At 51.5% G+C, this 12,860-nt stretch overlaps 1 protein-coding gene across 1 annotated transcript; it reads right to left on the bottom strand.

Moving 5' to 3' along the window:
• Positions 1-204: 204 nt before the first annotated feature.
• Positions 205-2,419, bottom strand: LOC135183653 (syntaxin-1A-like). Its single transcript, XM_064158862.1, has one exon. It carries the CDS (start codon positions 2,417-2,419, stop codon positions 1,538-1,540), a length of 882 nt encoding a protein of 293 aa, XP_064014932.1. The 3' UTR covers positions 205-1,537.
• Positions 2,420-12,860: the final 10,441 nt, after the last annotated feature.

Raw genomic sequence — 12,860 nt, 5'->3', positions numbered from 1 at the left:
CAGGGACCTTTGCCTCCACGCCAGGCTGCTGTGCTCCCTGCAGACCGCTGTCAGCACGCCCTGGCCCCAAGCACAGAGGGCACCGCGGGGCTTTCTCTCCTGTGCTTTGTGGATAATCATTGACCGAGCAGCTCAACCAGTTCTGCAGGGCTGCTGGCGCTGGCCGCTGCCCGGCGACCCAAGCCAGGGCTCCAGCTCTGCTCTTCATTTGCTACCTGCTGCAAAGAGAAAACTCCAGAGGTTCTGCAGGAATTGTTTTATTGACACTCAAGACTGAGACAAAAATAAACCTAAGGGTGGCCAAAGCAGCTGGGGCCCAACCCCAGACACTGCCCAAACACAGAAAGGGACTTTCCACGAAGAGCTCCTGAGAAACCTAACCAGCCCCTAACGGCAGAGGTTTGGGGACGTCCAGGCAGGATTGTGGGGACCAGAGAAAAGGGATACAGCAAGATTGCAGCAGGAGTGTGGCATTGGCTGGGTTAGCAGGGTGAAGAAAGAGCCCATCTCCTGCAGCCTCCCAAAAAACTGCCTCAGTTCCCTGATGGGAGAGCCACTCAGGACACTCAGCCACCCAGCCCCCGCCTGACAGCCTGCGTGCAAACCAGCAGCGATGAAAGTGCCACAGTCATGCACCTGGGAAACACCTAGGAAGAAGACAGTGGAGAAAGTAGAGAGAATACAGGTTCAGACATTGTGAAGGAGCCTTCGAGCTGCTCCAGGGTGGCACTGAGACATCAGCTGCCCTTGCACACAACAATAAACATGCCAAAAGCTTCAGTGGGTTTTTTTTCTCCTCTCCTTAGTGTTAGAAGTGCTCTTCCTCGCAGGGTACTGGAGTGCTCTGGGTGCTGGAGTGCTCTGGGTTCTTGTCTTGCAATGCAAATGTGGTCCCCAAGCTGCCACACAAGGTATGCATGGTCCTTGTGCCACCACACAAGGCGTCTGTGGTCCCCACACTGCCATGCGAGGTGTGTACAGTACCTGCATCACTGCACAAGGTGAGCACGGTCCTTGAGCCCTTGTGCAAGGTTTGTGCAGCCCCCGTGCTGCCGTGTGAGGTCTGCACAGTCCTTCAGCCATGGTGCAAGGTGTGCACAGTCCTTGCACCATCATACAATGTTTGCATGGTCCTTGAGCCCTCGTTCAAGTTATGTGCAGCCCCCATGCTGCCGTGTGAGGTCTGCACAGTCCTTCAGCCGTGGAGCAAGGTGTGCATAGTCCCTGCACCATCATATTGTGTGCATGGTCCTTGAGCCATCATACAAGGGATGTGCAGCCCCCATGCTGCCGTGTGAGGTCTGCACGGTCCTTCAGCCATGGTGCAAGGTGTGCGTGGGCCCTGCACCACCACACAAGAAGGCAGCAGCAGCCTCTTATGACACCATCCCGCAACGGCAGCCGCCTCTTGTCGCACCACTACAAGACAGCAGCCGCCTCTCATGGCACCGTCACACGACAGCAGCCGCCTCTCGTGGCACCATTTCTGCGTGGCCGTGGGGCAATCCGCCCGGAAGGCTCCTGGCAGCGCCCGGGCTCAGCGGAGGGTCTCGCCGAGGCAGGGCAGGCAGGCGCAGCAGGCGCAGAGGCTGAGCAGAGCGGTCAGCAGGGCGGAGAGCCGCGACGGGCGCTGGTACTTGATGGCTTTCTTCACCTCGCCGCCGCTCTGGGCGATGTAGTCGAGGGTGCGCAGGACGTGGTGCTCCACGCTGTCGGCGGCGCCGTGCTGCTCAGCCTGCAGCCCCTCCAGCTGCAGGAACAGCCCATGCAGCTCCACCATCTGCATTTCCAGCTCCAGCAGCTGCCGCTGGCGCATCTCGGCCAAGGCCAGGTGCCGCTTGGCCTTGAGATCCTCCAGGTCTCGGCCCACGATGCGGGGTGCCTCGGGGCTGTCAGCCAGTCGGTCCACGTCCTTGGTGCCCAGGTTGACGCCCGCCAGCTCCGCCTGCCTCTCGATCTGCTCCTTCAGCCTCTGCCGGTAGCGGTTCTCCCGGGCGTAGTGGCGGGCGAGGATGGCGTGGTACCGGCGCAGCAGCAGCCACAGCTGGGTCTGGCGGATACGGGGGCTCGCCTGCCCCGGTGCCCGCTCCGGTGCCAGCGGCAGGGCCCCCAGCTGGGGCTGCAGAGCCATGGCCTCCCGCGCGAAGGTGGCTCTGGCAGCACCGAGCCCCATCTTCTCCCGGGAGATGCTGTCCTCGGAGGTGCAGCACAGAACTTTCTGCTGCCTCCTGTCAATGCCCTCAGAGAGCTGCTCCAGGCGGTCCAGCGCCTGCCAGAGCTTGGCCGCCTCCTGCAGCGCCTGGCTGACGGGGTTGGCATCGTCGCCAGCCAAGGCTGGGTTGTCGAAGCACATGGGATCCTCATGCAAGCCCCCTTCGGCTGCGGCTCGCTGCCGCAGCTCTGCCAGCCGGTCCCTCATGCTCGGCACCAGCCGCCGGCACCCTCCGCGGGACGGGTGACACATGAGGGAGGGGAGGCACGAAGCTGCAGCGCCCTGCGTCAGCGGGAAGCTCTTAAAACCTCCTGTCCCGGTGCCCGAGCAAATATTGATGGAGGAGGGCAGGTTGTCCTGCGTCAGCTGCCGGGCTGGACCCCGCCGCCCCGAGCCACCGGCGGGGAGGAGAAAGGGGTTCTGGAGAGGCAGAACGGGACGAAGGCAGCCTGGGCGGGAGGGCTGCCAGCACCGCCGGCGTCACGGGAGAGGCTCCTCAGGCTCCAGCTCTGGCCCTCCCCCTCCTGGAACAAAGGGCTTTTATTCACCGAGAAACAAGAAGCCCACAGGTCTGGGCTGCCAGGGGTGTGCCCGCTCCGCACTCCCGCAGCCCCCCCGCCCCACGGTGCTACTGCCATCCTGCGCCCCAAAAGCGCCTTCAGGCAGCCCCGAAGGAAGACGAAGTGTGCAAGCATACACTGCAGTCTACCCCAGACCTCAGAATGTGCCTCAGAAAGCAGGTGCTGATAAGGATCGAACAACCGAAGGGCAAATCACCCTGTACCTGCTTTGAACTGAAATGGTGAGAGGCGAAGCTTGGCTTCCCCAACCCTGGCAAGGCTCCGAGAGCCGGACAGTGCCCCAGAGCTGCTAACAGCACCTGCAATGCCCTGCGGATGTGAACCATCACATGAGAAGCTGACCAGAGGATGGAAGAGAGTGCTTTGGGGTGTTCCAGGCTGGAAATGAACGTTGAGATGCCAGAGCTGACCTGCACATGAGGGCAAAGGAACATTTGAGCCCACACACTGCTGAAAGGCAGCAAACCCACAGCTTCAGCCCAAAACATCTGCAAAACTTAAGCAGAGTTGTGCAAAATGCATTTCACAGAGTCACAGACTGCAAGGGGTTAGAAGGTACCCTCCAAGGTCATCTTGTCCAACCCCACTGCAGTCAGCAGGGACACCTCCAGCTAGATCAGGTAGCTCAGGGCTCCATCAAGTCTGACCTTGAATGACTCCAGGGATGGGGCCTCCAGCACATGCCAGGGCAACCTGCTGCAGTATTTCGCCACCCTGGCTGTGCAGAACGTGTTCTCTACCACACCAGTGTGTCACATCATGTAGTTTAGAACACGTTTTGCCACCTGTGACCTCAGTGCAGGAGGCTTCTGCACCTGGTATCACCTACCAAGTGGGGAACAGACACCAATCACCTGCTGTCGGTGGGAGTGAGGGCAAAGGGTGGCTTGGCAGAGGGAAGCAGCTCTGAAGAGTGCCATTCCTTCTAATTCCACCCACTGGATGTACTTAGCAGGGGGAGCTCCAGCACTCGTGCAGCACAGGTTTCATTTTGTTCTCCAGCAGCAGCAAGGCCAAGAGAAGAAAAAGAAAAGCTTTTCTTTTCCTGGGGCCTGGAATCCGAAAGGAATTTCCACGTGATTCCGTTTGAATCGGTGCAATGAAATGAAAGATCAAGGGATTAAAGAGGGGCAAAGCCAAGGTACTCCGTTGTGAGAGCAAGACAGGGTGGGACAGGCTTGAGGGAGGGCTGAATGGCTCCGGAGCCCAAGGAGGAGACAGCTGGCTCTGAAGTATTAAACTGCCTGCACCTGGTGGGACACAAAGGCTTTGGAGACTTCGTGTGGCATAGTCCCCAACCCCTCCCTGCCTGCATCTGGAGCATCACAGGGTCAGCCTCATCGAGCTCTGCCATTTGCCTGTGGCCAGCATCATAGAATCATAGAATCAAGCAGGTTGGAAGAGACCTCCAAGCTCAGCCAGTCCAACCTAGCACCCAGCCCTGGCCAAGCAACCAGACCATGGCACTAAGTGCCTCATCCAGGCTTTGTTGAGCACCTCCAGGCACAGCGACTACATCACCTCCCAGCCCATTCCAATGCCAATCACTCTCTCTGACAACAACTTCCTCCTAACAACCAGCCTGAACCTGCTCTGACACAACTTGAGGCTGTGTCCCCTTGTTCTGTTGCTGCTTGCCTGGCAGCCTGCAGCCTCCCTTCAGGGAGTTGTAGGCAGCAATGAGCTCTGCCCTGAGCCTCCTCTGCTGCAGGCTGCACACCCCCAGCTCCCTCAGCCTCTCCTCACAGGGCTGTGCTCCAGGCCCCTCCCCAGCCTTGATGCCCTTCTCTGGACACCTTCCAGCACCTCAACATCTCTCTCGAATAGAGGAGCCCAGAACTGGACACAGCACTCAAGGTGTGGCCTGAGCAGTGTTGAGTACAGGGACAGAAGAACCTCCCTTGTCCTGCTGCCCACGCTGCTCCTGATATTGGCCCCTGGCCAAACTCAAGACCTTGAGCCCCAAGGGGCCCAGGCTGGCCACCAGGCCAAGGAGCTTGCAGCCAAGCCTGGCACCAGCCATGCCCGGCTGCAGGTGCTGCTTACGCAGGAAAAGCCCTGTTTAAACAACATTATCACTGCCGTTTGACTACAGGGCAAGAACAGGCAGGACAGAAAGGAGCAGTTTTGTGTTTCACATTAAATATCCCTTAAAAATAGGGAGGACTTACCTCCTTGAGCCAAGTCTCATCACCTGAACTGACCTGTGTCCCTTGGTGGGACAGGAATCTTCTCCTTCTCCTGCTCCTCACCCACTCCGGTACTGCTTGAGGAGGCTCTGCACAGATCTATCCTCCCAGAAAGCAATTCCATGTAGTTTCCCCAGAAATCACAGAATGGCTCAGGTTGGAAGTGACCTCAGAGATCATCTCCTCCAATCTCCCCCTGCCATGGGTAGGGAAACCTCAACTTAACAGCTCAAAGCCTGGTTTGGAACAGCCCCAGGGAGGAGGCATCCAGTCTCTCTGGGCAGCCTGTTCCAGAGTCTCATCAAGCTTGTACCGAAGAATTCTGCCTAAGATGCAGTCTAACCCTGCTCTCCCTCAGCTTCAAACCATTCCTCCTGGAAACAGCTCCAGATACCCTCATGAAAGTCCCTCTGTAGCCTTTCTGTAGGATACCTTCAGGTACTGGAAGGCAGCTCTAAGGTCCCCCTGGAGTCTTCTCTTCCTGGGCTGAATGAAAATCGTATTTTGGAGCCAGGCTGTGTGCTCATCTGGGTTCCAGATCTTAGTGATTCCTTGCCCTTGAGGACCTCCATTACTGTCCTGAGATCTGCAGAGTTTATCCTAAAGTTTCCACGTCTACTTTAGGAAAGTTTTCCTTCCTAGGAATCACAGAATCATAGAATCAGGCAGGGTTGGAAGGGACCACAAGGAGCAGCCAGTTCCAACCTCCCCTGCCATGCTCAGGGACACCCTACCCTAGAGCAGGCTGCACACAGCCTCAGCCAGCCTGGCCTTAAACACCTCCAGCCATGGGGCCTCAACCACCTCCCTGGGCAACCCATTCCAGCCTCTCACCACTCTCATGCTCAACAACTTCCTCCTCACCTCCAGCCTCACTCTCCCCACCTCCAGCTTCACTCCATTCCCCCCAATCCTGGCACTCCCTGACAGCATAAAGTCCCTCCCCAGCTTTTTTGTAGCCCTCTTCAGACATTGGAAGGCCACAAGAAGGTCACCTGGGAGCCTCCTCTTCTGCAGCCTGCACAGCCCCAACTCTTTCAGTCTGTGCTCACAGCAGAGCTGCTGCAGCCCTCTGAGCATCCTCCTGGCCCTGCTCTGGACACTCTCCAGCATCTCCACATCCCTCCTGTAACAGAGGCTCCAGAACTGGATGCAGTGCTCCAGGTGGGGTCTACTTCTTCTAAATACAGATTTAACTTGTGTTGAATCCCAAAAAAGTTATTTCCTTCTTACACTGCAAACTCCATTTGACATCTTTTTTGCCCTCTGAACCTCTACACCATGTAGTAAGCAATGCAAAAGCAAAGGAAGAGTTTTAGTTTTCTTTTTTTTTTCCTTTTTTGATTATTTTTTTTTTATTATTAAGACAATCCCACAGCTGAAAAATGAAACATCCTAGATTACAGAAGTGACTTCCAAAAAAAAATAACAACCCCAACAACAACAACAACAACAACAACTAAAACCAACCAAAAAAAAAAAAAACAAACCAACCCCAAACCCTCTAGGAAAAAAAAACAACAAAACAACAAACAATAAAACAAAACAGAACTTTACAAATTTACATTTGTACAATACAAAAAACCAAAAACCAAACAAACCCTTAACAGCTCATTGCATATAAATATTACATTTGGTCTGCCCACGAGTGGCATCAAAAATCCCTGAAGCATTTTCATTTAAAGGGACCTGAGATTAGCAGATGTGAAGATATGGGCATAAATATCACCTGGGAAAAGAAAGAAGCCCAAACCAAGATTAGAATTAAAACTTGATATAGAAAAGTCCACAGAAAGCCTAATAGCTTTGTGCATTTGCTTTTTGTTGGGGGGGTTGTGTGTGGAGGGTGTGGGGAGGAGTAGCTTGAAATCAGCCAGGAAGCGAACCGTAAGTGAGCCCAAACGGCCTGAATGTCATCGCTGCGACGGAGGGCTGCTGTAAGTGGCTGCTGGAGGAATGAAGAGCCTCTGGTAGGACTTCTACAGGCCAGGGGAAAAAAAAAAGCATCATCAGGTGTTGATTTCTGAAGATGTCCCAGCAGGCAGCACTCTCTGAGGAGGCATTTTAGGAAGAGAAACGGCGGCTTTTGGGTTGGTCTGCCCAAGAGGGGTGCAGCTGCGGGGCAGAGGTTGCGGCACCAACCTCCTCCTGCTAACGCTCTGGCCCGTGGCTCCCCCACAACAGCTCCTCACGGACCCCAAGCTCAGGAAGAGCCATGGCCTTGCCAGTTCAAAAGCCAAACCCCAAGAAGCTGCTCTGAATTGTCCATGGGTTTCAAGATTCTCCAAGCACTGCCACATTTGCCCACTCTGAAATGTGGCTGTGAAGTTGCCCAGCGGCAGCATCAACCCAACACAGCGCTGAGCTGCTCAGCTTTCCTCTGAACTCTCACAAACACATACCAGGTACCCACATCCATGCACATCAACTCATTTAAGCACCATTTTGACAACACTTGAGAGAGTCAATTAAGGCTGTGACAGCAGTTCCACTGGAAATCAAATTTGTCAGTGACAGCAATTCCACTGGAAATCGAATTTGTCAGGGATTCGTAGCACAGTTAAGAGTTTGCTGTGGGGCTGAACATGACATAGTAAAAATGTACAAGCTTCCAACAGGTCTTTGAGTTTCTAATACTAAGAGGAAAAAAAAAGAGAGAGAGAAAAAGACCATTCTGAGTTGAATTCTGCAGGCTGTTATTTACTGTACAGGAAGGAGTTTGCTTTTTGCTGCGTGTAAGCCTCGGGCACGCTAACGTTCGGAAGTGATCTAGCACACATGCGTGGTGAGCTTCTAGAATGCAGACTGCAAAGAGGACAAGGGCAGCTCCCTACCACACCAAGCACAGATTCGTCCTGGGCTTTGCTAAACTGCTCCTCTGCAGGCTAGCAGGGCAAGAATTGGGGTTCTAGGAAACTCTGCCTGATGGCTTGGAAGGATCACAATCAAGAAACGTAAATGCACACTGAAAACAACCCCACTGAACTCAGGACACAGAGCAAGGGTAGCAGGAGAGTCCATGGCAGGGCAGGCAAGACATCCTTAGGCATACAGCTGTTCACTTCTCCCTGCCACTCACTGCTCAGATGACACTCATCAAGCTCTTGGAAGAAATCAGTGATTTCAACTTGTTTTCTTGCATTAACACCGCTTGTCAGAAAGACTCCAGACACCCAGGAGCTGCCTTTCCAAAGGCTCAACAAGGTTCATCTCACTTCTGGCAGTCAAGAGAGCCTCCAAAGAGTGTCAAAACCAACCTGCAGCAGTTGCTGCTTCCACAGGTTTTAGAGTGCTCAAAAGACTCTCTTAATGATGCCACTGGTGGCAGCTCTTTGCAGCGCTCTCTGTCTCCACAGCCTTTCTGCTGCGGTGCAGAAGCAGCCAAGGTGTTTGCTTAAGAAAACATCCACGGAAAATGAAAACACACAAAAGGACACAACACTGTCAGCAGCCAAAAACCCCTCCACAAATCGTCTCATGATTCTGTTTAAATGCAGGGTGGGGTTGGCTGGGATGGGAGGGGAGAGTGGTGGCTTCAGCTGAGAGAAAGAACTGATGAGAAAGCTGATGGAGAAAGAAGTGGGAAGAAGAGAGAGAGAAAGCAGTGATCAAACTGCTCAGACCCATCAAGCACCAACAGAAAGGGTTTTTTGGGTTATTTAGAAGAGAAAGATGAGGCTGGAAGTGCAGGACTCCTGCAGGGGTTACATCAACTGTGAGCCACACAGCAAGGGGGAAAATAGGAATCATTCAGCAGAGATGTGTTAAGAGGACAGGGGGTTGAACCAAGTGAGGTTTTAGGTAGCACAGTCCTGCTGCTGGCTTCCCCATGGGATCCAGAAGCATTTTCATGTGGGCTACGGGTGGCCACTGAAGTTCAGAGCAGCCAAGAAGCCAGCCCTCAAACTGCCTTCATTGCCATTAAATCTGGGAATGGTCCTAGTCAAGAAAAGAAGGCAGATCTACAAAAAAAAGGACAGCCTTGGGGGGGGGGGAAATGGCATAGAAACAATGAAATCTTAATCTAGCCAAACCAGAATTCACCCAGGTGTCTTCAGCTCCCCAAAGAGCAGCCTAAAGAACTCCAGGGGCAATAAAGAGAGCACAGCAAAGAGAAAACCAAAAGGTGAGAGAGAAAATAAAGAGCATGCAAAGACTGGGCTGAACCGAAACAGCAGCAGAATAAGCTTTGTCATTCAGGCCCTGCCTGGGAAGAACTGGGAGCAGAGGCAGCAGATTTGTAGGCAGCAGAAGTCAGAGAACAAAGCTGCACACCAGACCCTCAGCCCTATCTCTGCAGAGGATGACGAGTGAGGGGCTGGCTAAACAACCAGGACACTGGCTCTTGTTTTAGCAGGTGTCTCTGGATGCCCTCAAGTTGCCCTGGCAAGTGATGAGGGCTCACACAAGACTGTACAACTAGAGACAGCATCAATACCACAGAGCAGCCCCGAGCCTGCCTGCAGCCTTGCTAGCCTTCAGGAGTCTGACTCAGACCTTCAAACTCTTGTTTTAAGCAGAGTTTTGGAGCTAACTGAAAGCAGAAGGAGAGGGGCTGTGGTCCTGACTGCCACACATCAGGCAGTACAGCCAGCCAGAAGCTTGAGACGCTGGCTGAGCAGCCAGGGTTTGGCTTAGGGAGTAACATGGTGCAAGGGTTACATCATTTCACTGCTTCTGCTGCACCTCATGGGTCAATACTGAGCTTTCTGCAACCAGAAGTGGCTCCTGCAGGGATCTGGATTTTGACAAGTGTCCAAGTTACTGGGAAATCATGATTCCATGGAAGGAGGCTATGAGAAATCAGCTCCCTGACTTGAGAGAAAGAACCCAGCTACAAAACCGAGTCGAAATAACATCTTTAAACCCAGGTTATTTCTTTCATGCTTAGAAAAGGTTCTCATGCACAAAAAAAAAGGGTTGGCTTTTTTTTTTAATCTTCATTTTTTGTGTGTTTTGTTTGTTTTTGTGTCTTTTTTTTTACACTAAGCAACAGTCCTGTTGTTCTAGCACACCCTGCTGTTAACCAGGTATCACATCTGACTAATACTTACGCCGCAGCAAAGTGATGCTTCGCTGTTATCTTCACAGTACTTCATTACATAGAAAAGATACATTGAAAGAACATATTTAATATCACTCTAGTTGCTGCTAAAAATACACAAACTTGGGTGGGGGGGGAGAAAAAAAAACCACCAGGAGAAAACAAAACCAGAAGGGATTTCTCTGGAATCCAAATCCACGCCCTTCCTCTCTTCCCAACCCCCTTAGACAAAATAAATAGGTGGATTTTCAGCCAGTCCAAAATCTAGGAGAAGCCTTTTTCTTTCTGCTTGCATTTCAAGGTTTGCAGGCTTTAGAAGAGAAATAGTATTACATCAGCTGAAGGGGACTGATCTAAAGAGGATGATTCTGGCTATGAACTGAGGTGTACATGCTATTCCTGCTTACCATATGTAGAAGGATCAGTGAAAGAAAGAATACATTGCTCATAAATATATAGGGGTGTGTGTGTGTATATATATATATATACAGATACACGAGAGAGATGACAGGACAGCTGTTTCTATTTTAAAACCCGACACAGAACTAGGAGAACCTCTGAATTCTATCCCCCCCCCAACACAAATACAGCTGAATCAGACCTAGAAGAGCCTCTGCTCTTCTTTTCTCTCCCATCCAAACACAACTGAATCAGGAGAGCCTCTGCACTTCTTCCCCCGCCCCCAACACAAACACAACTGAATCAGAACTAGGAGAGCCTCTGCACTTCTTCTCCCCCAACACAAACACAACTGAATCAGAACTAGGAGAGCCTCTGCACTTCTTCCCCCCACAACACAAACAGAACCGAATCAGAACCAGGAGAGCCTCTGCACTTCTTTCCCCTCCAACGCAAACAGAACCGAATCAGAACCAGGAGAGCCTCTGCACTTCTTTCCCCTCCAACGCAAACAGAACTGAATCAGATCTGGAAGAGCCTCTGCTCTTCCTTTCTCTCACCCCCATCCACACACAACTGAATCAGAACTAAGCCTCTGCACTTCTTCCCTCCCCCAAAACAAACACAAACGAATCAGAACTAGGAGAGCATCTGCACTTCTTCCACACACACAAACAGAACTGAATCAAAACTAGGAAAGCTTCTGCTCTTCTTTTGCCCCCATCCAAACACAACTGAATCAGAACTAGGAGAGGCTTTGCACTTCTTGCTCCCCCCCAACATAAACAGAACTGAATCAGAACCAGGAGAGCCTCTGCGCTTCTTGCTCCCCCCCAACATAAACAGAACTGAATCAGAACTAGGAGAGCCTCTGTGCTTCTTTTCTCTCGCCCCCATCCAAACACAACTGAATCAGAACTAGGAGAGCCCCTGCTCTTCTTTCCCCTCCCCCCAACGCAAACAGAGCCGAATCAGCTCTAGGAGAGCCTCTGCACTCCTCTCCCCTGCATCCAAACACAACTGAATCAGAACTAGGAGAGCCTCTGCACTCCTCTCCCCTGCATCCAAACACAACTGAATCAGAACTAGGAGAGCCTCTGCACTCCTCTCCCCTGCATCCAAACACAACTGAATCAGAACTAGGAGAGCCTCTGCACTCCTCTCCCCTGCATCCAAACACAACTGAATCAAGTCCAGAAACAAATCACACCTGATTCAAAACGTCCCTTCAAAACATGAAAAGGCTGATGTTTTATTTTTTGTACTGTACCATAAAGTCACATTAATGCTCTGAGCAATTTGGGATAAACTCTCCTCCAGCACAAAACTAAACCTCTGTGTTTTATTCAAGTCATTTTGCATCTAACTAGGATTTTTTTTTTCATTTTATTGTATATATATATATATATATATATTTTAAGAAAGAGAGATAAAATAGCTACTGCTTCATATAGAAAGTCCAAAAAATTAAATTCCTTCTGCATCTGAGAATATCCACGGGTCACTCTCTGCTGCCTGAGGGTTTCCAGAGTTATTGACCAAGCTGTGCACAGAACAACTGCAAGGATATTGAGTGAAAGGTTAATAAAACCCAAAAGAAAAACTCCACCAGAGCTTTCAAGTCTCTTTTAGTTTGTTCTCTCCCTAAGAACTCAACTCTCTTAACCAAGCCAGAACTGTCAGATTGCTTCAGACAACGGAAGAGGATTAAGTCCCAGCTACATTCCAGCCTGACCCTAGGCAGTAAGAGGCTGCTCACCTCCAGCTCAAACATCTGCTGCTGGTCACCAAGGGGCAACACCGCAAAGGTGCTGATACACTCTACCATCACTACCAACATCACTCCTGCTTTCAAGTCAGAGTTTTGAGGGAGAGCAAGAGTACAGTGCAACATGAATTCTCTTCTGGAAGCTTAAAACGCCAGAGTCTGTCTGGAGGATGAGCACAGGAGCTTATCTGTGCTGCCAGCCCCCAGAGGTACCCAAACTTCATCCCGCTCCCTCAGTGCCCTCCAGGAGCAAATCAAACCGATCACAGATCTGCACTGAGCAAGAAAGGTGTGGGAGGCAGCAGAGTGCCTACCTGCTGACAACCTTCTGCTTCTGAAAACTCTGAGAATTACTGAGACTTGTTCTCATTGGGGCAACACAATGAAGATATTTCACTCTACAACTCCACAAGCAATTCCAGCCCTCTACGCCCCTTTCTTGCCTCTTCATCACCAGGTGCTGAACAACAGCATCTATTTTCTTTTCCATTTCCAGTAGTTGTAAATAGAGGTAGCTGAGCTACAATTTAAACAGCAACAACAACAAAATAAAATCACCTTATGCTTTGAAGAGGAGGAGGAACCTTTCAAATGCTGAAGTCACCCCTTAGCTGCACAATCTCTATTAACACTATAAAAATAGGAGAGGACCAAAAAGAAAACAAAC

Source organism: Pogoniulus pusillus, chromosome 19, assembly GCF_015220805.1.
Source record: "Pogoniulus pusillus isolate bPogPus1 chromosome 19, bPogPus1.pri, whole genome shotgun sequence".
NCBI lineage: Eukaryota > Metazoa > Chordata > Aves > Piciformes > Lybiidae > Pogoniulus > Pogoniulus pusillus.
This window is presented reverse-complemented; position numbering and strand designations above follow the sequence as displayed.